We start from the raw sequence: 21,937 nt of genomic DNA, 5'->3' as shown, positions 1-21,937 counted from the left end.
TTATTTCACGTCTTCTTTATCATGGGGTTAAAGTTCAAGGGGTGCGATTGCAAAATTTTATGGGGTGCGATCGGGATTTTAACGCGTATATTACACAAAACATTTTATTTTCAAGGGGTGCGCCCGCCCACCTACACCATACACTAGGTCCGCCCCTGAAACCAACATGTCCCAATATACACACCTTTTAATAAATTATATAATATAAAAAAGCAAACTTTTTTAACCATCATCGCATCGCATCTTCTAAAGGCACCGTTTCATTCAAATTCTTCAAAGTCACTGACCAAACCGTTGTGTCTACCGTCGTGAGTTTTAAGTTGATAACCAAACCGTTGTGTCTCCTCTAATCACCGTTTTCCCGCCGTACGCCACCAATTCACACCCTATATAACCCCCTGCCACCCCCAAAAATTTTCCGGTCATCAATCTCAATGCTCGTTTGCCGCAAAGAAGAGGAAGAGGGGTGTAATTGGGTCGCTAAATCGGACTTTGGGTGGCAGAACATTTGGAACCTATGATTCGGGAATCTCTATCCAAATATGAAATGCAACTAAAGTTAATATTGTAGGCCAAAACTTCATATGCTTCCCGCGCGAAGGCAGAATATGGAAACATAAGATGGAGAAGGATGTTTATTGGCGTGTGAGTTGTACCACTATCACCGGACGATTTTTCCTTCGCCGGAAGACGGTTGGGGTTGCCGCTCTCTATATCTTCAAATGGGTCCATTGAGGATTGCATGTGATATCACAACTGCAGGTTATTTAATACAGAATTTATGAGAAATCACAAAATGATTAGTCTCCCAAGTTGCAGCTTGCACTCTTTCTTTTCTTTTCTTTTCATTTTAATTGTATCTTTTGTATTGTGGATTTATTTCTTATTTAATTTTTACTTAATTAATTGTTTTAATTTAATATTTACAAGCACACTTTTTGAAATTTAACTTTCCCAACAATCCAACATAAGTATAAGTGATTGTGGATTCATATGCGCATTGCATTGGTAGTGTATTCACAATCAGTTTCCACATATAAAAGTTGCAACTGTTTAATTATTATATCAGACTATAAATTGCAATTGTTTAATTATTATATCAGATTATAAAGATTGATTTAAATTCTTATTCTTTACATTTTTTAATGTTGTTTAACGTCATGCAACAGACGTTTAGATTATATTTTTTCTTATATAAAGTTTGCGTAAAAATATTTAATGTAAATTTTATTGAACCCCATCCTCTCTGGCGCGGAGCGCGTGTCCACAAACCAATGTTATTGTTTAGACTTAGTAATTCTTTTAATAAAAAGATTTACGTAACGATCCACAATGCCTGTGTGTGGTTCAATGTTTTAACATTTATTTGTTGGTAGTAGTCCCGCCGCAACGCACGGGTTTGCGTCAACTTGTTGGTTATAAATTTCAACGAAAACATATTTTAAATCCTTTTAATTCTCTATTAATATATCTTCATCAATTTAGACACCTTCCACCGCTATCTTTCCTGACAGATCAATTTACTTCTGATTCCGATTGTAAGTTTAGTATAAAACCACACCAAAATTAATCATGTATCTTCTAAATATGAATTGGAGTTTAGATTTTGGATTGTAAAGATTGAGTGTGGCCGGTATATTTATTTGTAACCATTTTGGGATTATTTATTCTGTGTCTAGTTAATGCATAGAAGAATCCCCACAACAATTTAATCAAACTAACCAGGGAATTCTAGGCTATACATATGGTATACTATATTATGTATGCATGAGTAATTAAGGGGTGTGTTGATTTAGACTTTTTTTGGTGTTGTGGGTAACTAACGACAAAAAACTTGTGTGGCTTAGGAGCATTCTGAAAATTTAAAACGCAGAGAAGAGATATTTTCGGTTGGCTATTCATTCACTAGGTTCACTAAAATTTTGTTCATATTCTCATCTTCAAGTTGTGAACTTTGTGTCAGAGTTTTGACAATGGAGAACGTGCTTCCGTTTGTTGCAATGTTGATGTTAACATGTGTGGATATGGCGGTGTTAACCATAGTCAAAGAAGCCATGAATGATGGTATGAGCAGTTTCGTCTATGTTGTTTACCATAATGCTCTTGGCACATTCATTCTTCTTCCATTGTTCATCATTCACATTATCAGAAAGCTCGATCGTCCTCCACTCACTTTGCGTGTTCTGTTCAGATTATTCGTCCTTGGCCTTATCGGGTAAGCAATCGAGTCCATTGTCACATATTAAAAGCTAACAAAATTAAAATGCCTAGGGAGTATGGGCCGAAACAAAAAAAAAAAATACAAGATTTTTCAAACCAAAAGCAGACTAGTTAGGTCACTGAGGGTTTCAGTCAGGACCGGTAATTTTTGCTGGGTTTATATGTATAACATAGGATGTGTATGGGTCGGTTTTGACCAAAAATCATAACCATAACCGCGATGTCGGTTATTGGATAACCATAACCGCGATGTCGGTTATTGGATAACCATAACCATAACCTATCGGTTATAGTGGTTATGGTTATTCGGTTTTGATGGTTATAGTGGTTCGGTTATGGGTGGTTAACCGTCTATTTAGCCTATCTAAAACTAGCTTATTTTTTTTTAACATGGAATAAATTGTTATTGCATGTTTGTATATATTAGTATTACATGTCGGTTCGGTTATGGTGGGTATGAAAATAATGATAACCTTAACCGACCCGCTACTTTCGGTTTTCAAAAAAACCATTAACCGACCCACCGGTTTTTTATTTGGTTCGGTTTTTTCGGTTTGGTTTTATCGGTTAATTCGGTTGTGGTTCAGTTAATTTGGTTTTTTGCACACCCCTAGTATAACAGTGTAAAACGGTTATTTGATTTGATTTAGCATCTTATAGTTGCATTTTTAAATTATTTTTTCTGGTATGATTATGAATCTATGATTATGATAATGATAGCGTTTACACTTTATGTTGGGTTACTATTTTCCAAGTAATGTTTCACAAGTGTATATCAAATAATTGCCTTTAACTTCCTAATAAAATAATTAGTGTTACAAAAATCTTGAATAAGTAGTCGTAAAGCCAAAGTCTTCCACTCTGTCTCAACTAATGTCCTATTTCGGACCCAGCAGGAATTAAAAAAAAAAGTCACTAATTCTGAAAACCTGACTGATTACTATCGGTTTAGCAAGGTGCAACAAACACTATGGGTGACAGTTCGGACGAATTGTGTAATCGGTCAGAACTCATAATGACTCTAGGCCAAATGGATGGGTTAACATTATTTGTACGTGTGTGTTTACAATTTTGAGTTTATTTATATTATGAACAGCAAAAATGAAGCTTGTTGCTTTCATTTATTTCTAATGATTTTACATATTTGGATATATGTAGGGTTTGTCTCGCTCAGGTACTTTGGAATGCAGGTGTTGACCACGCCTCTCCAACAATGGCAAGTGTCATCTCGAACTTAAGTCCTGGAGTTACATACTTGATTGCAGTATTTTTCAGGTACAAGCATTATTCGCTTTATTTCAAAATAAGAAAACCCAATGCAAAATGTAGTTTGTGTTTTAGGTTGGAGAAATTAGACACAACAATTTCAAGTGTAGCAAAATTATTGGGTACCATGATATCAATATTGGGAGCAATGGTGTTCACACTCTATCAAGGCCCAAGAATGTTGCATATCAATTCACCCAACCAGCTCTTTTTGTCACAACCATCAGAATGGATATATGGGAGTTTAATTATCTTTATCGGTCTCGTCTTCGGTTGCATATGGGTTGTATTACAGGTAATTGTATGCCAATACTTGTTTAATAACTTTCATGTTTATGATAAAAGAAGTAAACGTTTTATACAGTGTGACACTTATGGTGATATACATGTAATTACTATTTCTTGATCTACACTTTTAGACAGCAACAACTATAGAGTATCCAGATCAACAAACCATTGTCTTTTTCTTTAATCTCTTCGGGACAATTCAATGTATCGCTCTTTCTCCTTTCGTAGAACAAAATCAAAGTGCTTGGGTGCTTCGACCCGAAACTGGGGTGACTGCTGTTGTTTTGGGGGTAAGTTGAGTAACCTACACCAATTTTTCAACTTAGGCAACACATCTGCTTTGTTGTTGGTAGATTGACTTGTTCTATTTGAAGGCAGTTTATACCACTGCGGTCCGATGTAGTGTTTTCACTTGGTGCCTGCGGAAGAAAGGCCCAATTTTCGTGGAAATGTTCTCACCCCTCAAAATCATTGTTGCAATGATCATGGGTGTCACATTTCTTGGTGATTCACTTCACTTAGGAAGGTAAATGGTTAACGCATTTGCCCGTTTGATTTTGTTGCTTTATACTTGAAAAGAAACTTGTTCACCATGGCTTTTTCTTGAATCTTTAAATTCGTATTTGCAGTGTCATTGGAACCACGATAATTTCTTTTGGGTTCTACACGGTTATATGGGGGCAAACCAAAGAGAAGAACAAGCTACTGGTAGTCACGGATGAAGATTTGGATGTTTCAGGATCAGGATCATCTGTTGACGAAACTCTCCCTTTTCTTTCATCCAGATATCAATAAGAATGTTATAGTTTAGTAAGCATACATTAATGTGCAAGTATACTAATGGTTAAGTTATCATAGGGAATGAGATGTTTGAATGAATAATCTAGTTAGACTATACAGTGTGGAGGGACTTGAAAAAGGACGTCATGCGACATGTGGATGACATGAAAGCACGCGTCAAAAATGGGACGTGGTACAAAAACGGGAGGTGTGGGACGGGGCGTGGAAGAGTGGCGTTATTTGATACGTGGCACACAATTTTTGTTATTATTTTATATATAAAATTTATAAAAAATCTATTAAATTTAAATAAAAAACATTAATATAAATTGCATAAACAACATAAATTTAAAAAATCACATAAAAATAAAATAAAATTACATAAACTTAAAATAAAATTACATATACATTAATCATCGTCTTCGTCAGGGTTATTTCGCGGAACTCTCCACGGGTGTGTTTCCTGCGCCACGCAGTTAGACAATTTTCCCATTCCCATTTCATACAGTTTAAACTACCGATCATCCCAGGAAAACCATGTCGCTCTTCATGAGCCTTCAAAAGTTATTGTATATCACTAAATGTAGGTTTTCTCAAATATCCTTTTAAATATAGTTCAACAGCATATTCACAAAAATAATGGAAGCTTTCCCTCGCGATATGGTTCGACATATTTATATATTCATCCATAATGTCGGAATTCGTCCCGTAAGCCAATTGTCTAAGCGTGGCCGTGACTTTTTGCAAGGTGCTAAATCCTAGACAACCACACACATCTTTTCTTTGTCGAAAAAATTCATATTTATTGACAAATAGTTTGATATTCTAAGAAATAATTCACGGCTCACAAGAAATAGACGCCTAAAAGTACTATCATTATAAGTCGGGTTAGGTGAAAAATTATTACTTTCCAATAAATTATGTGCGGTGATTCGGTCGTGTACTATAAAGTCAGGTTAGGTGAAAAATTATTACTTTCCAATAAATTATGTGCGGTGATTCGGTCGTGTACTATATATTTCCTCCTTTTGGGTTCCGAGGAGCACCATTCGTCTTCTATTATAGTTTCAACCACTTTTTGAACCGCTTTAATAATGAGTGCAGGTCCCTCATCATCGGACGAGAATAAAAGAAAGTTCTCAAGCTCAGATGAGAAGAAGATGAACACGAAGAACTTGAGCCTTCCATTTTATAAAAGTTATGCTAAAAATGGGAGTACATATGTAATTGGAAAGAGAGAATTGGATTGATGTGGTGTGCGTTTCTTTTTTAAAATGGGATGAAAGTTGTGATTATATATAGGGTTTTTTTGTTTTATAAAAAATTAGTCAAACTAGTCATTTAACAGCTAGTTTGAACGAATAACACACAGTTGCCACACCGTCTCCCGTTTTCTCAACGCTGATGGAAATTCGACAGCCCCATGCACAAAGCCATCGACAACGCTAGCGACGGGGTGGTTTGGGTGGTGTTGTAATGCTTCGCATTTCTGTAATTTCCTTATTTAGAAAGTTGTAATCGTATTTCTATTTTTGGAAACTTGTAATCGTATTGTATTTGTAATTCATTTCCAATATGTAATTCGAGGTTTTGATCATAAGAGAATTCTATTTTTATACTTATACGTGTTACATACTTGTGTTATACGCTACAATCTTGAATGCATGCTCATACACGAAAACCGATACTTGAAATACTTGAATTGTCAATTATACGTGCATCATACTAGTACCATACTTAAATACGCTTGGAATACCTAAAAATATGCTTAATTATGAGTTTGTAGCATTAAATAATGGAATTATCAAACTCTAGGGGTCAAACTGCAAATTCTAGGAAGTCTGGTAAATTCTGCAAGTGGTGCACGGCCATGCAACTGATGCGCACGGCCATGCACACTTTGATCTGCGTGATCGTGCACCTGATGTACACCACCCTGCGTTCCGTGATCCTCACGACCGTGCACTTGATCCGCACGGTCGTGCAAAAGCACCAGGTCTGGCAGAATCTTTTAAAACTCGTGAATTTTGGCTTCATTTCCCTCTTTTCAACCCCTAACCACCTCATTTAGCACCCAAACCCTAATCCCAACTATAAATACAATCCCTTACCACCTCCTAAACACTTTCCACACTCCAAACACTTTCTCTAACACTCTCAAATCTCCACATTTCTTAGTTTTGAGCAGAATACTCTCAAGCACAAAAGTGAGCTTTCAACTCACTTTTCTTCACTTTTTCCTTATCCTCCTTCTTTGGAACACCTCTAGGGATGTTACCAAAGGTTTACCATGATAAACCAAGCTTGGCACATCACCTTAACAGGGTCCAAAGTGGAGCTTATTTTTTATTTTGATATAACTTCCACAACATGTTCTTGTTCATGTTGATCTTATGGAGAACTTGTACCAACCTTGTTCCCAATCAAACTCATGATTGTGGGGCTTGTGTATGGTTGTTTTCCATAAGCTTAAAGGTTCAAAAACCTCCAATACCAACTGCCCAAAAAGTTCCAAGTAACCTTAAAAGTGTTAAAACCATCCAAGGTTCACCATCTTTAGTATGGATAAACTTGTATTTTGGTAGAAGTGTGAATCATGGAAGCCTTGGCTCTCCAAACTTTTTCCACTACCTTACTTGGTTATTTGTTTATGTTTATCTAAGTAGCTTCCAAGACCCAAAGTAAGTTAAGCCCGCCTCGCCTCCAACATTTGTCATGTTGGGTATGACACACCCACAGTCACTAGTTGAGAGAATGATCAACAGTGATACAACCACAGTCACTAGTTGAAAGAATGATCAACAGTGATATGACCATCGTCACGGGAATCGCATAGTAACAAATACCTTTGAATAATAGTAATATATATATATATATATATATATATATATATATATATATATATATATATATATATATATATATATATATATATATATATATATTACTCGATAAACTTAACTATTCTACGAAAGTTAGCCAATAAGTGATATGACCACCGTCACATCGGAACTGCCACCATGTAACAAATACTGATTGAGTTTTGGGTAAATATAAACAAATATAAAAACCCTTGATGTTGTAAAGTATAACAATATATTTTTATAAAAGTGGAGTGAACTCGCCAGTATTTATTGCTGATAAAATGTTTTCAACATGCGTTTCAGGGTAATTTGCTGTACAGATAATAGAATCCAACTATGGAGCACTGAATGCTTAAATAAAGTGGCTATAAATACCTGAATAAAAGAAGAAACTTATGATTTATTTATTTGGGTTTATCCCTATAAAAACAATTGAATTGAATATGGGTTTTAGCCTATTTATTTAATATTAAAATTTGGTGTTTTTTATACACTCTGAAATTATTTCCTAACTACGATCTTGATGAAAAAAATTTCTCTGCGTATTTAATAAACACCGGTACCACTTGACTGGTTCACGGCTCCCACTCCCAGGGTGGGGTCGGGGGTTGTGACAGAAGGTGGTATCAGAGCCGCCACTGGTTTAAGCTATTTAGGTGTTCTTTTAATACCTAAACTTAAACAATAAAGTTAGGAAATTAATACAAAGTAACATATGTGTTATTTTTGTAAATTTAAATATATATATATATATATATATATATGCACATATGATTCTTAAAAGTATTGTTTAGTTTTAATTATTCTGTGATATTAATAATTGAAAATGTTTGCAATTCAGATGTCGAATGAAGTATCACATAATCCAGAAGTTCATGCTAATAATGAAAATCCTTTGGATAAAAATGCTATTGAAAATATAATAGCCCAAGGAATAGCTAATGCTATACCTTTAATAATTAAAGCTGTTAAAAACCCCGTAGAACACACCAAAGCTGTGAGTAGCAAGCATACTCGTAACAACAGTTTTAGCCATAGCGTCGATGGAGGCAATGATGATACTATCAAAACCCCATTTCCCAAGAAAATGAAGGCGATGACTCTCGGGTGTACCTACAAAGAATTTCTAGCTTGTAAACCAACTGAGTTTGCAGGCAGTGAAGGAGCTACGGCTGCTCTACAATGGTTGGAAAAGACGGAAGTTGTTCTTAAAATCAGCAAATGTGCCGAAGAAGATAAGGTGATGTATGCTTCCAACCTCTTTAAGGAAGAAGCCTTAGAATGGTGGAATACAATTCTTCAGGCAAAAGGAAGTGACATGGCTTAGGCCATGAACTGGGAAAAATTCAAGGAAATGGCAGAAAGGAAATTTTGTCCTCCTTATGAAAAGGAACAAATGGCTAACGAGTTCCTAAATCATAAAATGATAAATGTGAATTGTCGTGAATATACGAAAAAGTTCTTCGAATACGCAAGAATGGTACCAACTCTGGCTTCACCAGAACCCATACTAATTTCTCGTTATATTTGGGGATTAGTTAATGAAATCCGAGACATGGTCAAGGCCGCTAGACCACAGACTATTGAAGAAACAGTTGAACTAGCTAACATCCTGACAGATGGACTAATCCGCACAAAAGAAGAAAACGAAAAGAAAGAGTTAGCCCATAAAATTTAACAAGAATTTTGCCCTAATGATTCCTATAAGAAGAAAGGAACTACACCGTCATTGGAGCAACCTATCTGCAGAAACTGTAATAAAAAGCATTCAGGAAAATGCCATTTTAGGAGAATACCCTACTGTAACTTCTGCAAGATGACCGGGCATATAGAGGAAGAATGTAGAAGGAAAACTAATATATGTTTCAGTTGTAGAGAAACAGGACACATTAAACCATATTGCCCGAAATTGACTAAAGCACCCGACAACAAGGCAAAAACAATAGACGGAGCTAAGAAGAACACGAAAGCATTCGTACTTACTACGCAAGAAGCAGAAATGATTCCAGACGTAATTGCTGATATGTAATATCTAAGTTAAGTTATTATTTGACCCTAGTACAAATCAAAGTTATTAAATAAATTCATCCGGTCAAGTACTTCATTTATTCAGAACCATAATAGACTTGTTTGGTCTTCACTTTCATTAAATCATTTATTTGGTTACGACAACTTGTGATGGTGTTTTCATTTACTTGAAGCTTGAACTAATCTTATTTACACACCCGATGTACGGATTTATTTATTTAATTTCTGTTGATTCATTATCTTAAACAGTCTTAATACAAATTATGAGTACATAAATTCGTATTATATTCCGATGTACCTCTAAAGATTCTTTCATCATTGATCGAAAATTCTATGATATTCATTTGTTCTTTCATTATCAATTGAAACTTCTATAAGATTTATTTGAAATAAATATCCAAAGTTACTTCATTAAAACTTTTAGTTGATTACAAACATGGTGAATTTGTTCGGTCACCATAATTATTGAGCTATTTCAATCAATACGACACCTTGCGGCGTCAATATAAACTTGTAGCTTGGGCTAATCATAATCATACGAATTATGCAAGACCACGTACGTCTTTCGTTTGATTCATCATGGAAAATAGTCTTCATGAAATTATGCATTAAGACATTGATACACTAAACTCTATTGTATTTTCGGTGTATCCTTACAATTCAATAATGTCAACACATTGATTTTTCTCATGTCATGGTTTGATAATTGACAACTTGTTTTCGTGCTTCCATTTCATTTGATCTTGTTGATTCTAAGTCTTCTTCAGTTGATAATAAAAGTAAGTTTTCTTTTGACAGTGAATTCTATTGATTCTAAAAGTCATTCACAACTTGTAAACATTCGATTTAGACATCTATTGATCATAAATCTCTTTTGGCTTGAACCTAGTCACCTTGGAAATTATATCAATTCACCTCGTTCGTTTGGCATTGATATATGGAAATAATTCAGTTGAACCATTGAGTCATATTTATTGTAAAACTCTTATTCACAAAATTTGAACATTTCTTGATTCAATTACAGTGTCATTTACCTAAATACTATTAGCATTAATCAACGCATGAGATAATTCTAAAGGAGACATCGTAGCCCAAATCTCGAGGACGAGATTTAAAACAAGGTGGGGAGGATGTAACATTTCCATTTTTTTATATTAAAATAAAGTATATAAAACTTATCTTATTAAACGGGGATATTACGGGTAAGCTGACTGTTAGAAATATGAGATATTTAGATGAACATAAGATCCATTTAATAATTTAATTATAAAAATACATTATATTTGACCTTACTCCGTTTTTAATGAAACTTAGGTCAAAATATAGATAAAAATATTCTCGTTCTAATGAAATATTCATCGTTTTATAAAACGTCATATTTTAGAAGTTATAAGCGATAAATAAGTGAAGCAGCTGAATTAATTATAAAAATAAAATAATATTCAAAACAAAGCTAAACATTCATTGTGAAAGTTTGCGTGTATGTTTGAATTCAATATGGTGTGTACATGTCTACCAAATTTCGTGAGCCCAAGTTGACACTTCAATATAAATAGATACAACATTCAACATTTAGATTTGCTCATCTCCTTTCCATCTCTCTCGCTATCTTTCTCTCTGTCTCTGTATTATTTCTAATTTTCTTAAAGTATTATACCTATAATACTCCAAAGCCCTGCCCCGTTTTAAGTTTTTTAACCCTTGATCATTGATTCGATACCATGCCCGATTGATCTTGAATCCATCAACTGATGCCAAAGCGCTGTCTGATAAAGGCTATGCTTTGTAAACTAAGTTGGGGTTCTGTCTCGTGATTTATTAATAAAGTTAAATTAGGTTATTACACTAAACACGAGTGCATTATATATTTTATTAAATAGCTCAGGAGTTATACCCAAGATTATACCAGGAGACTTTTAGTTGAACCCTAAAGTTACAAAGTGAGTCATTCTTCTTTTTATCACATTTTTGTGATACATTTATATTTAAAAATGCTTTACAAAACCCTAAATATTTATCAATTATAGCTACAGTAATTAAGTTTTTGTATTCTGCAATAACTGCCGGTATGTGATGTTTTGTATACATTACTTGACACTCGTTACTATTGGACAAAAAGTTAGCCAATAGTAGCATGACCACAAGCACGGGTGAATTGTGCCCTAGTAGCAATAGCTTATAACTAATATTATTTTTACATTACTATATTAAATTATTAAATATATATTATAAATTTAATGTATGATTGAAATAAATTTAAATGATGTATATATAAAATAAAGCTTTGTAGTATACTGAAATGTTATTAGTCATTATTAAAATATATTAATTATATTAAAGAAAATATAATTAATAAACATGTTAAAAATAAACATTAGTTATATGAAAGAATCACTATTGAAAAAATTTGCTCCTAAGATTATGTTAGATAGTAGATATCTATCCTACATAATAAAAGACATACTAGGGTGTCACATGGCATTTATCTAGGGTTCTTATGCCACATGGCTTTTTTTAGCCTACACAATTCCACGTGGCAATTTCCTAGCAATAGTAGCACGGGACGCGGGATCCGAATTTGGATGAATCGAACCATTTCAATTTCGGGTCCCTTTATATTCTTTTTTTCTCACTCTTCTTTCTCACACCATTAGGGTTTCACCTCATTCTCTCTGGCATTCTTCTCTGCTGAACATCAAGATCTTCAGATTAATTCTTTTTTCTTCTTTATTCAATCGATCAATCGATTGAACTGAAATCATTCGCTAGGGTTCAAGAATCTTTATCTGATTACCCAAGAATCTTCATTGGTCTCTCCCAATTTCAACAAGTTACCCCTTTTCTCTCTTTCTAGGTTTCTCCAATCTTCTATCTCTCTCATCATTTCTCCAGATCAAGATCAGGTACTTTCTCACTCTATGTCTACAGTTTTTTTGTATCTATAGGTTCATAGTCTAATTGATTGATTCGTATTTCGGGTTTTTAACATAAATGTCGTTTGAATGAATCTAAGTATTAGGTTTTTTTTTTTCAATTCTTATCTTTTCGAATCAGTGTACATGGTTTTCATCTTCAACGATTTTGGGGTTTTCATATATTCAGATGACTGTTCCGTTTTCATATATTCATAAGGCAATATTATTACAAAAGTCGTGACTATCGGTGATTATATCTGAAACGGCGGGGAAACTTACGATTTGGCAGTTATTGGTAAAGATAAGAAATTAGGGCACTGATTGAATACGATGTCGTCTTCTTCGTACAGGTATTATTTGGCCACCACGTTTCAACACCCTTGATCTATGCGATCTTGATCAGAAATTCCATAGATAACTACTGTTTAAATCATAATTTATTTAGGTTAAAAATGGTATATTAATTAAATTGTTTTTTTGACTATAGAGGCAGCAAAATGTGATCCTTATAGTCCTAACTCAAGATGTATAGTAAGTGATTAGGGCCGTTTGTAGTATAAAGGAGTAATTTTCTGATCTATGAAGCTTTTTTTTGAAGCTGGTTAGGTAAAAGAAGGTTTAGCGTCATATTAAAGCCATTATCAGACACAACTCTTGAAGACTCATCCACTGGTAAGTGAAAATGTACTCCTAAAACATCAATGCTTATCTAATTTTTAAACAATATAGGTCTAATTGAGAGCGTTTACGGATAAGTCTATTTGAAAAGAGGAAGAATAGAAGCAAGAAGTTCATTTGCAGTAGCAATTCTGAAGAACTCTTCCGTTTAGTATGTCCTCAACCTTATTTGGCACGGACACCAGGTCATGTACTCAATCAGCTTGCTTTTTGGATGATGTATGGATATATTCGCGACCAATATGGTGAGTTTTTCATATGTGAGTTTAAGTTATATTTTTTTTTCTGCTTACGTCACCATTAGTTATTATTATTATTACTATGGTTACGGTTACGGTTACGTGTACAAATTTACAGTGCTGTTGACAACTATCAATATGGCTAAGAGGTTAGCACACAATGGCTCTTTAAGTGATTAGCACTTGGGATTTCATCTATGTTTGGTACTTCATATATTACATTAGTTATTTCGGACGTTGATATTCTATTAAACACGTAGAATTGACATTCTTTTTTCTTTCTAATCCAAGCTGTACGTTCTGATCTGTAGATGCAAGACATAAAGAATTGATGGGTGATGAACTACTGCCACAATCATTCTTGAATTCTTATTATTACTTAACTTTTTTACCTTTTTGAATTGAATAGTGTCTAAAGGGACATGTATGCCTCATAATGAAGACAATGAACAAAATGTATATCGTTTTTAGTGCTATAAAAGGTCATTGCTGCATTACTTTCTTGCTCAAAACAACTGTATATTTGTAAACTTGATGCAATTAAAATCTAGGCCATTGACATGTTTCATGGTTTAATCGTCATTATATAGGTGGGATAATGGGTGGGTTTGTTAAAAGGCGTTGCCCTTTACCCAACCCATAATCCATTTTTAACCTATTTTCTTCTCTTTCTCTTCTTAGATCCTCAAACCCTAATGTATCACCATCTCTATTTACGACACCATCCCAAGCTTCTCTACCGAGCCATGCCAGGTATATTCCATTTCTAAATCTGTTTACAAATTAGAAATTTGTTAACTAAGAATGATTATTAATATTTTCATACCAATTTTTTCTACATATATTGAATTATATCTTCGATTCCTCTTCGTCTCCTTCACCGTATCTGATTGTTTCACTCTTCTTTCTTCTGCCCAGAGGTAAAATTCTGACTATTAACTAAGTTGCATTTTCGATTCTTTCGTTTTATTTAGTGTAAACGTATGTCTTCAATGTTTATTTGATACTAGGGTATTTGTTTATTTCTCATCATCTTTTGTTGTCGTATGATTCCATCTCTAACCATTGTTCAATCATTATGTATATTTGATTTACAATAACCCATAGTGATTAGATCTTCTAAACGTCTGAATTCAAAAAGAAACCCCATCTGGCGGTACTTAAACTCAGTTGACTTAACCAACTGCTCACAACCAATGTAATCAATAACTACATATAATTAAGTGTATAAACAAAATATTCTTTTTTCTTAGATGTAAATTAATGGGTTTCAAAGAGATGAAAGGTATAGGAAGGCATGGACACAATAATGTTAGATAAGTCGAAAGGGTATTAAAAAAGTTTATCATCGTTTAGTGGTCTACTTGAAAGAAAATGTATCATTTTTTTCTCTCCTGGTATAATATAGGCATGTTTATTAATTTATGAGTTAGTAATGTTTAATATTTTTGTTTGTTAACTTTATCGTGAGTAGATTTTATTATTTTTATCTATAGTATTTAATCTGAATATAATTTGCTATGTTTTCAATAGCAAAATTTTGGCCACACCACAACATGAATATATTTAAACTCTTATTATTTCTTTTAAAAAACCAAACTTGCCATTACATTTTGTTTCCTATAAAGATTAAGGAAATTAGAAATGTGCTTGAATCAGTGCCTTAAAGAGTAAAATGTTTTTTTTATTTAAAAAAAAAATACAAAATGTACATGTTCTTTTTTCTCTTTTTATGCGACAGGTTATTGAAGTAGTCAGCTATATCTATCTATCCTACCTAATAAAAGACATACCTAGGGTGCCACATGGCATTTTTCAACTACACGAGTAATACAAACTACACCAGTAAAATCAGTGAAAAAAAAATTATTTCTATTCAAATCTTAAAGTTAAAATCAAGTACAGTAAGTGTATTGAATAACATACCATGAATACTAAAATGTTTTCACTCAAATATCTCTATAATTTTTTATTTTAATATTATAATCAATATTTTTTAAGTCAATTAAAGTTGTTTGATTTATTGATTTATTAAAAGTGTACATGAATACATAAATCAACTAATTTGAAATTCTATTCATTTATAAAACATTTCTAAAATTACTAAAATTTCCTAAAATTACTAACATACTGTCAATCAACCATATATATGATTAAGTCTTGCCCTAAATACAGATGAAATCAAATCAGTTAAATTTTAACAAAGAAAAAATTACCCAAATCAAGCCAACTTATAAGATATCTCATTTTTCAAAATCATATACAAGAATTCAAGATTTCATGGTTGACTACTTTTGTAGACTTTCCTTATGTTTCAGAAAATTATTTTTGCTAATGATTGATGTATTCCTTTTATAATGTATCCTATTATACATATAAATAGTGTTGTTAGGTTTCCACTACTATGCATATTCACTCACAAATCCTTTATTAGGTGTTTCTTATTTGTTATTTCTTATTTCTTATGCTCTCCTTGGCATTGTCTTTTTTACTGCATTACATCACATTGAAAAAACAAAAGAAGTCATGTTTTGGTTTCTGTTTTCTTTGTTTATTTGCTACATAACTTATTTTATCTTACTGAGCATTTTTAATTCTCTTTTGCAACGAATAGCATATATTATGGAGCACCAGAAACATAACCATGTTGAGAGCTGTTGATGCCTTTCAAGAAAACTTCACAGTCAAGGTTCGGGTTATCAGGATTTGGGACCATCCTGATAAGAGAAATCCTAAAGATATCTACTCTATGGACATGATTTTGATTGATGAAGAGGTTATATGTCTTTCTGAATACATCATTTTGTTTGTGAGAATATTTGTACTAATTTTTATTATAAATGTTCTTATTATATTCTTTGATTTGATACTATTCTTCATTATACATGGTACAAAGATGGAAGCTGTCTGTTTCAAGCGATTTTTGGCACAGTTTCAGGCATCATTGGTAGAGAAACAATGTTTGATTGTGACAAATCCAACAATAGGGTTCAATAACTCAACCTACAAGTATGTTCAAAATCAAAACAAAATTTGTTTCCAAAGTACTACCCAAGTTACTGAATGTCAAGATTTTGGTGGATCTCCATATGGGTTTGATTTCGCAAATTTTGGTGACATATTAAACCATGCTATCAATGAAAGTGTTACAGTTGGTATGTATATATAATTTCTATTCATATAAAATCCCATTTGTTCATATATATTTTTCAATCCCGTTTCTAAATTTATTAATATTTTTGGTTTATTATTTTGCTTTAGACGTCATTGGTTATTTAACCCGATCATTTCCAAAAGAGGTCATTCGTAACAAGTTCGCCGGGAAGGAATCTGTAAAAGTTACCATTGAAATATCATATCTGGAGTACGTATTTTATTTATTCTCCTCATATACAATATATTATACATATTAATAATACAAATCTAACAGTATTACATCAATACTAATGTTAATTTGTAAAATATTTATGTGTTGATAAAAATTAACTTTTATGCAGGAACTGGAAAGTATATGTTACCCTATGAGACCAATATTGTGATGAAATCATAGCTTTTTTGGAAAGTATCAAAGGGAAGAATGTTCATGCTATCATAATTTTGCAGTTTAGAAAAATCAAGTGGTGGAACGGTATTTAAATTTTTATTTGTTTGGTGTAAATTTAATTTATTATAGCACGTTAATATGAAGTCTTCTATCATTTTTATGTATTTTACTTGCCATTTTATCTTACAACACAGGTTCCCCATATGTTAACAATTCATATTGTCGCGGCTCCCGACCCTACCCTGGACGGAGTCGGGGGCCGCGGGCAGATTTCAGTGGTACCCGTGGTATTTAATTTATGCGACAGCGGAAGTCTTTTTACAACAGGATCTTTTCACCGGAAAATGCTCGTATATTACACAAAGTTTAAGGGATGAATCCCATAATTTACAATAAGTTGATTTCACACAGAAATCTTTATTTTCCAAAACATGTTTTATTCATTTATTTACACTGAGCCACTTCTCTGAGCTTGATAGTGCTTTATTGCACTTTTCCTGGATCACACAGATCACCTGAAACATGTTTGAAAAAAAAGTTTTGTCAGCGGGGTAATACTGAGTGAATCATTCAGTTTTCTAAAACGACCTGTTAGTTATAAATTCCCAGTATTAAGAGCTATTACAATGTTTCTATCAACCAATTATCAAGAATGGGTATTTGTCACTCGACCGGATCTGTGACTGTGGTCATATCACTATTGGGTCCCGTCGCCCCAATAGTGACGGTTCACTCACATAGAGTGATATTCACTCACATAGAGTGATAAACATAGTAATGTGCACAATACCCCACATACCAGCTGTAATTTGGTGATTACAAAGACTTAATCCCTGTAATTATAACCTTGAAAATAATTTGAGGTATTGTAATACTTACTCACAAATGGTGAGAAAACAATTTAAAAAGAAGAATGACTCACTTTGCAGATTAACGAGCAATAGATATAAGCCTACTGATTAGCCTTGATTAAACCTAATTTAACACAATGCACACATAGACAGGTTAGTAACTAATACAGCAGTTACGTCAATTCACGAGATTAAACCCTCACAACGATTAATCAGTGCAATACTCGATAATTCAATCGGATTCACAACGAATAACAGAGTATAGTCCGAATTCGAACAGCACTCAAATATTCAAGTCGAAATCACGACGAATAATCAAAGTACAAGCTCAATTGAGCAACACCCGGACTATCGTTGGATAGTTATAATCGATCGGACGTTGAATCGTAATAGCGATCGAGTTATTACCCTGATTGTGGCAGCACCTCGTGATTAGTGTGTGTTTGATAGTAATTTACGTCTAACTCAGTGTGTATTATGAGTTTTAACGTCGAATGAACATCTGAATTCAAGTCCCAACCCCTTCTATTTATACTGAAAATTTAACCCGCCCGCGTGTCGCGTAAGACGACAGTGATTCTGTCGCGACTCGCCTGGGAAACCCACCTAGCCTAGAGTAGCCTTGCTGTGGGTATAGGCTAGATGAGTTGGTTTCGATTGAAACTTAGCTCCCACGTAAAATTCGTTAAGATATTACCAACTAGGGTTTATCCCTCTTGAGTTTTAGGGGCCCTGATCCTGATTCTGATTGTTATGAAAATTTTAGGGTTAGTGCAGAATTATTTGGGTGTCTCAATTAGAGTTTTCTTTTTGACTAATTATTGTCCTAATTATTGATTTTAGTGGCAGTTGTTACATCCTCCCCACCTTGAGAAAAATCTCGTCCTCGAGATTTACTGAAATAGATGAGGGTACTTTCGCTTCATTTCCGATTCCAGTTCCCAAGTGTATTCTGGTCCTCTCTTGGATTCCCATTTGACTTTTACTAGCACTAGTCGTTTGTGCTTGAGAAACTTGATCTTCCGGTCTTCTATTTGTAGGGGTTTCTCTACGAATTTCAGCTTTTCATTTACCTCTATATCTTGAAGAGGTACTACTAGGGATTCGTCTGATAAACATTTCTTGAGATTGGATACATGAAATACATCATGTACTCCAGCTAATTCTTCTGGTAGTTGTAAACGATAAGCTACTGGTCCGATTCGTTGGATCACGGGGAATGGTCCAACGTATCTTGGACTTAGCTTTCCTTTCTTACCGAATCGTACTATACCTTTCCAAGGAGAAACTTTTAAAAGTACTTTATCTCCGACTTGAAATTCTAAAGGTTTACGACGATTATCTGCATAGCTCTTTTGACGATCTCGAGCTGTTTTCAGTCTTTCCTTGATCTGGGTTATTTTATCAGTAGTTTCTTGTACAATTTCAGAACCTGATAATTGACTTTCTCCGATTTCTGCCTAACATACTGGAGTTCTGCACTTACGTCCGTACAGTGTTTCAAATGGTGCAGCTTCGATGCTTGAATGATAACTATTGTTATAGGAGAATTCAATTAATGGCAAATGGCTATCCCAATTACCACCAAAGTCAATTACACATGCTCGGAGCATGTCTTCTAGAGTTTGTATTGTCCTTTCACTCTGTCCGTCTGTTTGTGGATGATATGCAGTACTTAGATTTAGTCGAGTTCCCATTGCTTTCTGAAAACTCTTCCAGAAATGAGAAGTAAATCGACTATCTCTATCCGATACTATGGAGAGTGGGACTCCATGTAGGGATACTACTTCGTCCACGTACAGTTATGCTAACCTTTCCATGCTAAAGGTTTCTTTCATTGGTAAGAAATGAGCTGATTTGGTTAATCGGTCTACAATTACCCAAATTGCATCATTACCTTTTTTTGGTTCTGGGTAACTTAGTAACAAAATCCATTGTTATGAGTTCCCATTTCCATACAGGCATTTCTAACTGTTGGAGTAGTCCGGAAGGTTTCTGGTGTTCAGCCTTAACTTGTGAACAAGTTAAACACTTGGATACGTATTCGGCTATATCCTTTTTCATTCCTATCCACCAGAAATTATTTCTTAAATCTTGGTACATCTTATTATTTCCTGGGTGCATGGTATACCTAGATTTATGAGCTTCTTCTAAGATCTTATTTCTTAACTCTCCTTGCTTAGGTACCCAAATTCGTTTCTTATGGAATTTCCAAATTCCATTATTTCCTTGTTCTAGTTCTTTTAGATAACCTTTCATTCCTTCAGCATCATCTTTGATTGCTGTTTTCTGAACTTCTTTGATTTGTGCCATTAAATCTACTTGGAGATTTAATCTCAGAGCACGGACTCGTTTCTGCTTCTCATGGTACTTACGACTTAAGGCATCGGCAACTACATTTGCCTTTCCTTCGTGATATTGAATATCACAGTCGTAATCGCTCAGCATCTCCATCCATCTTCTTTGCCTCATGTTTAATTCTTTTTGCCCGAATATATATCTTAAACTCTTATGATCTGTATAAACAGTAAACTTACTTCCATACAGATAATGTCTCCATATCTTAAGGGCAAAAATTATGGCTCCTAGTTCTAGGTCGTGAGTCGTATAATTTTCTTCGTGCTTTTTCAATTGTCTAGAAGCATACGCAATTACCTTCTTGCGTTGCATTAACACACATCCGTATCCTAATTTTGAAGCATCACAATATACTTCAAAGTCTTTTGTTCCTTCAGGTAAAGCTAAGATTGGTGCATTCGTCAATCTATGCTTTAAAATCTTAAAGGCTTCTTCTTGTCTAGGTCCCCATTCAAACTTAGCAGCTTTACAGGTTAACTTAGTTAAAGGAACAGCTATCTTAGAAAAATCTTTGATAAATCGTCTATAGTATCCAGCTAAGCCTAGAAAACTTCTTATCTCCATAGCTGTTTGTGGAACTTTCCATTTCGTAATGGCTTCTATCTTAGCAGGATCTACATGGATACCTTCGTGGTTTACCACATGTCCTAAGAATTGTACTTCTTGCAACCAAAATTCACATTTCGAGAATTTGGCATAAAGTTTTTCTTTTCTTAACAAGGTTAAGAGAACATGTAAATGCTCACAATGTTCCTTTTGGCTTTTGGAGTAAATAAGTATATCGTCGATGAAAACGATTACAAATTTATCCAAGTATGGTTTACAAATGCGATTCATCATGTCCATGAATGCTGCTGGGGCATTCGTTAACCCAAAGGGCATGATTGTAAACTCATAATGACCATACCTAGTTCTGAAAGCAGTTTTCGGTATATCTTCTTCTTGCACTTTCAACTGGTGGTATCCGGATCTTAAATCTATCTTTGAGAAGTACCTAGCTCCTTGTAATTGATCAAAAAGATCATCAATCCTAGGTAATGGGTATCGATTCTTAATCGTAACCTTATTCAATTCTCTATAATCGATACACATTCTCATCGATCCATCTTTCTTTTTCACAAACAACACTGGTGCACCCCAAGGGGATGAACTAGGTTGTATGAATCCTTTGCTTAATAATTCATCTAATTGCTTTTTCAGTTCTAGCATTTCGGTAGGTGCTAATCTATATGGTGCTTTAGCTATTGGTGCAGAACCTGGAATTAAATGAATTCTAAATTCTACTTCTCTATCAGGTGGTAGTCCAGGTAATTCTTCTGGAAAAATATCTGGGTATTCTGACACTACCGGGATATCCTGAAGTTCTTTATCCTTAGTGCTAACGATTACTGAAATCATATACACCATCTCCTGCTTTCTTGAATAACTAGCCAATTTCATTACTGAAATGAATTTCAGTGGCTTTCGAGGTTTATCTCCAGTAATTAAAATTACTTCTCCGGAAGGTGTTTGAATTTCTACAGCATTTTTATCACATAGGATTCGAGCATGGTTGGCTATTAACCAATCCATTCCTAACACTACATCGAATCCGGCTAAATTCATTGGCAACAGATTTGCAGAAAACTTATGACCTAATAGTTCTATTTTTCCTTCTTGTCAGACTTTATCTATTTTCACAGAATTTCCTTCTGCGGTTTCAACTGTGAAAATTTGCCTAAGAGTGGTTAACGGTAACTTAAGAGCTTGACAAAATGAAGTATTAATAAAACTTTGGTTCGCACCAGAGTCAAATAATACTTTTGCAAATACGTCATGTACTAGGAACGTACCAGCTATCACATCTGGAATGAGTTCGGCCTCTTGAGTGGTTAGCTGGAATGCTCGCGCATTTCTCTTTACTGCT

General features: G+C 34.1%; 2 protein-coding genes across 19 annotated transcripts; both read left to right on the top strand.

The window, feature by feature from the left end:
• Nucleotides 1–1,898: 1,898 nt before the first annotated feature.
• LOC110923350 (WAT1-related protein At5g40240) lies at nt 1,899–4,649 on the top strand. Its single transcript, XM_022167466.2, has 6 exons — nt 1,899–2,215; nt 3,379–3,495; nt 3,562–3,781; nt 3,906–4,064; nt 4,149–4,300; nt 4,404–4,649. Exons 1-6 carry the CDS (start codon nt 1,974–1,976, stop codon nt 4,567–4,569), a joined length of 1,056 nt encoding a protein of 351 aa, XP_022023158.1. The 5' UTR covers nt 1,899–1,973; the 3' UTR covers nt 4,570–4,649.
• Nucleotides 4,650–12,003: 7,354 nt separating this feature from the next.
• LOC110920866 lies at nt 12,004–17,042 on the top strand. Of its 18 annotated transcripts, none has more exons than XM_035987024.1 (10): nt 12,004–12,349; nt 12,549–12,711; nt 12,960–13,033; nt 13,118–13,284; nt 13,688–13,760; nt 13,960–14,031; nt 15,891–16,054; nt 16,166–16,433; nt 16,540–16,642; nt 16,776–17,008. In XM_035987024.1, the coding sequence occupies exons 4-10, from the start codon at nt 13,261–13,263 to the stop codon at nt 16,801–16,803; spliced, it is 732 nt and encodes a 243-aa protein (XP_035842917.1). In that variant the 5' UTR covers nt 12,004–12,349; nt 12,549–12,711; nt 12,960–13,033; nt 13,118–13,260; the 3' UTR covers nt 16,804–17,008. The 18 variants fall into 18 exon arrangements, 14 of the variants coding, with proteins under 14 accessions (XP_035842917.1, XP_035842918.1, XP_035842914.1 ...); XM_035987021.1 differs by having other exon boundaries at nt 12,005–12,349; nt 13,091–13,284; XR_004886980.1 differs by adding an exon at nt 13,397–13,427 and having other exon boundaries at nt 12,007–12,349; nt 12,651–12,711; nt 13,091–13,284; ... (1 more) ...; nt 15,893–16,054; nt 16,175–16,433.
• The last annotated feature ends 4,895 nt before the right edge of the window (nt 17,043–21,937 follow it).

Source organism: Helianthus annuus, chromosome 17 (genome assembly GCF_002127325.2).
Source record: "Helianthus annuus cultivar XRQ/B chromosome 17, HanXRQr2.0-SUNRISE, whole genome shotgun sequence".
NCBI lineage: Eukaryota > Viridiplantae > Streptophyta > Magnoliopsida > Asterales > Asteraceae > Helianthus > Helianthus annuus.
Note: the sequence above shows the minus strand (reverse complement) of the source record. Positions and strands in the feature narration are given on the sequence as shown.

Bases quoted from the DNA above. Each gene is read 5' to 3' on its own strand.
- LOC110920866 (XM_035987025.1), top strand. From the start codon at position 13,261: ATGGATATATTCGCGACCAATATG. The intron at 13,285-13,687 runs GTGAGTTTTTCA...TGAATTGAATAG, and splicing joins ATATATTCGCGACCAATATG to TGTCTAAAGGGACATGTATG. The intron at 14,032-15,890 runs GTATATTCCATT...TTTGCAACGAAT, and splicing joins TCTCTACCGAGCCATGCCAG to AGCATATATTATGGAGCACC.
- LOC110923350 (XM_022167466.2), top strand. From the start codon at position 1,974: ATGGAGAACGTGCTTCCGTTTGTTGCAATGTTGATGTTAACATGTGTG. The intron at 2,216-3,378 runs GTAAGCAATCGA...GGATATATGTAG, and splicing joins TTCGTCCTTGGCCTTATCGG to GGTTTGTCTCGCTCAGGTAC. The intron at 3,496-3,561 runs GTACAAGCATTA...TTTGTGTTTTAG, and splicing joins TTGATTGCAGTATTTTTCAG to GTTGGAGAAATTAGACACAA.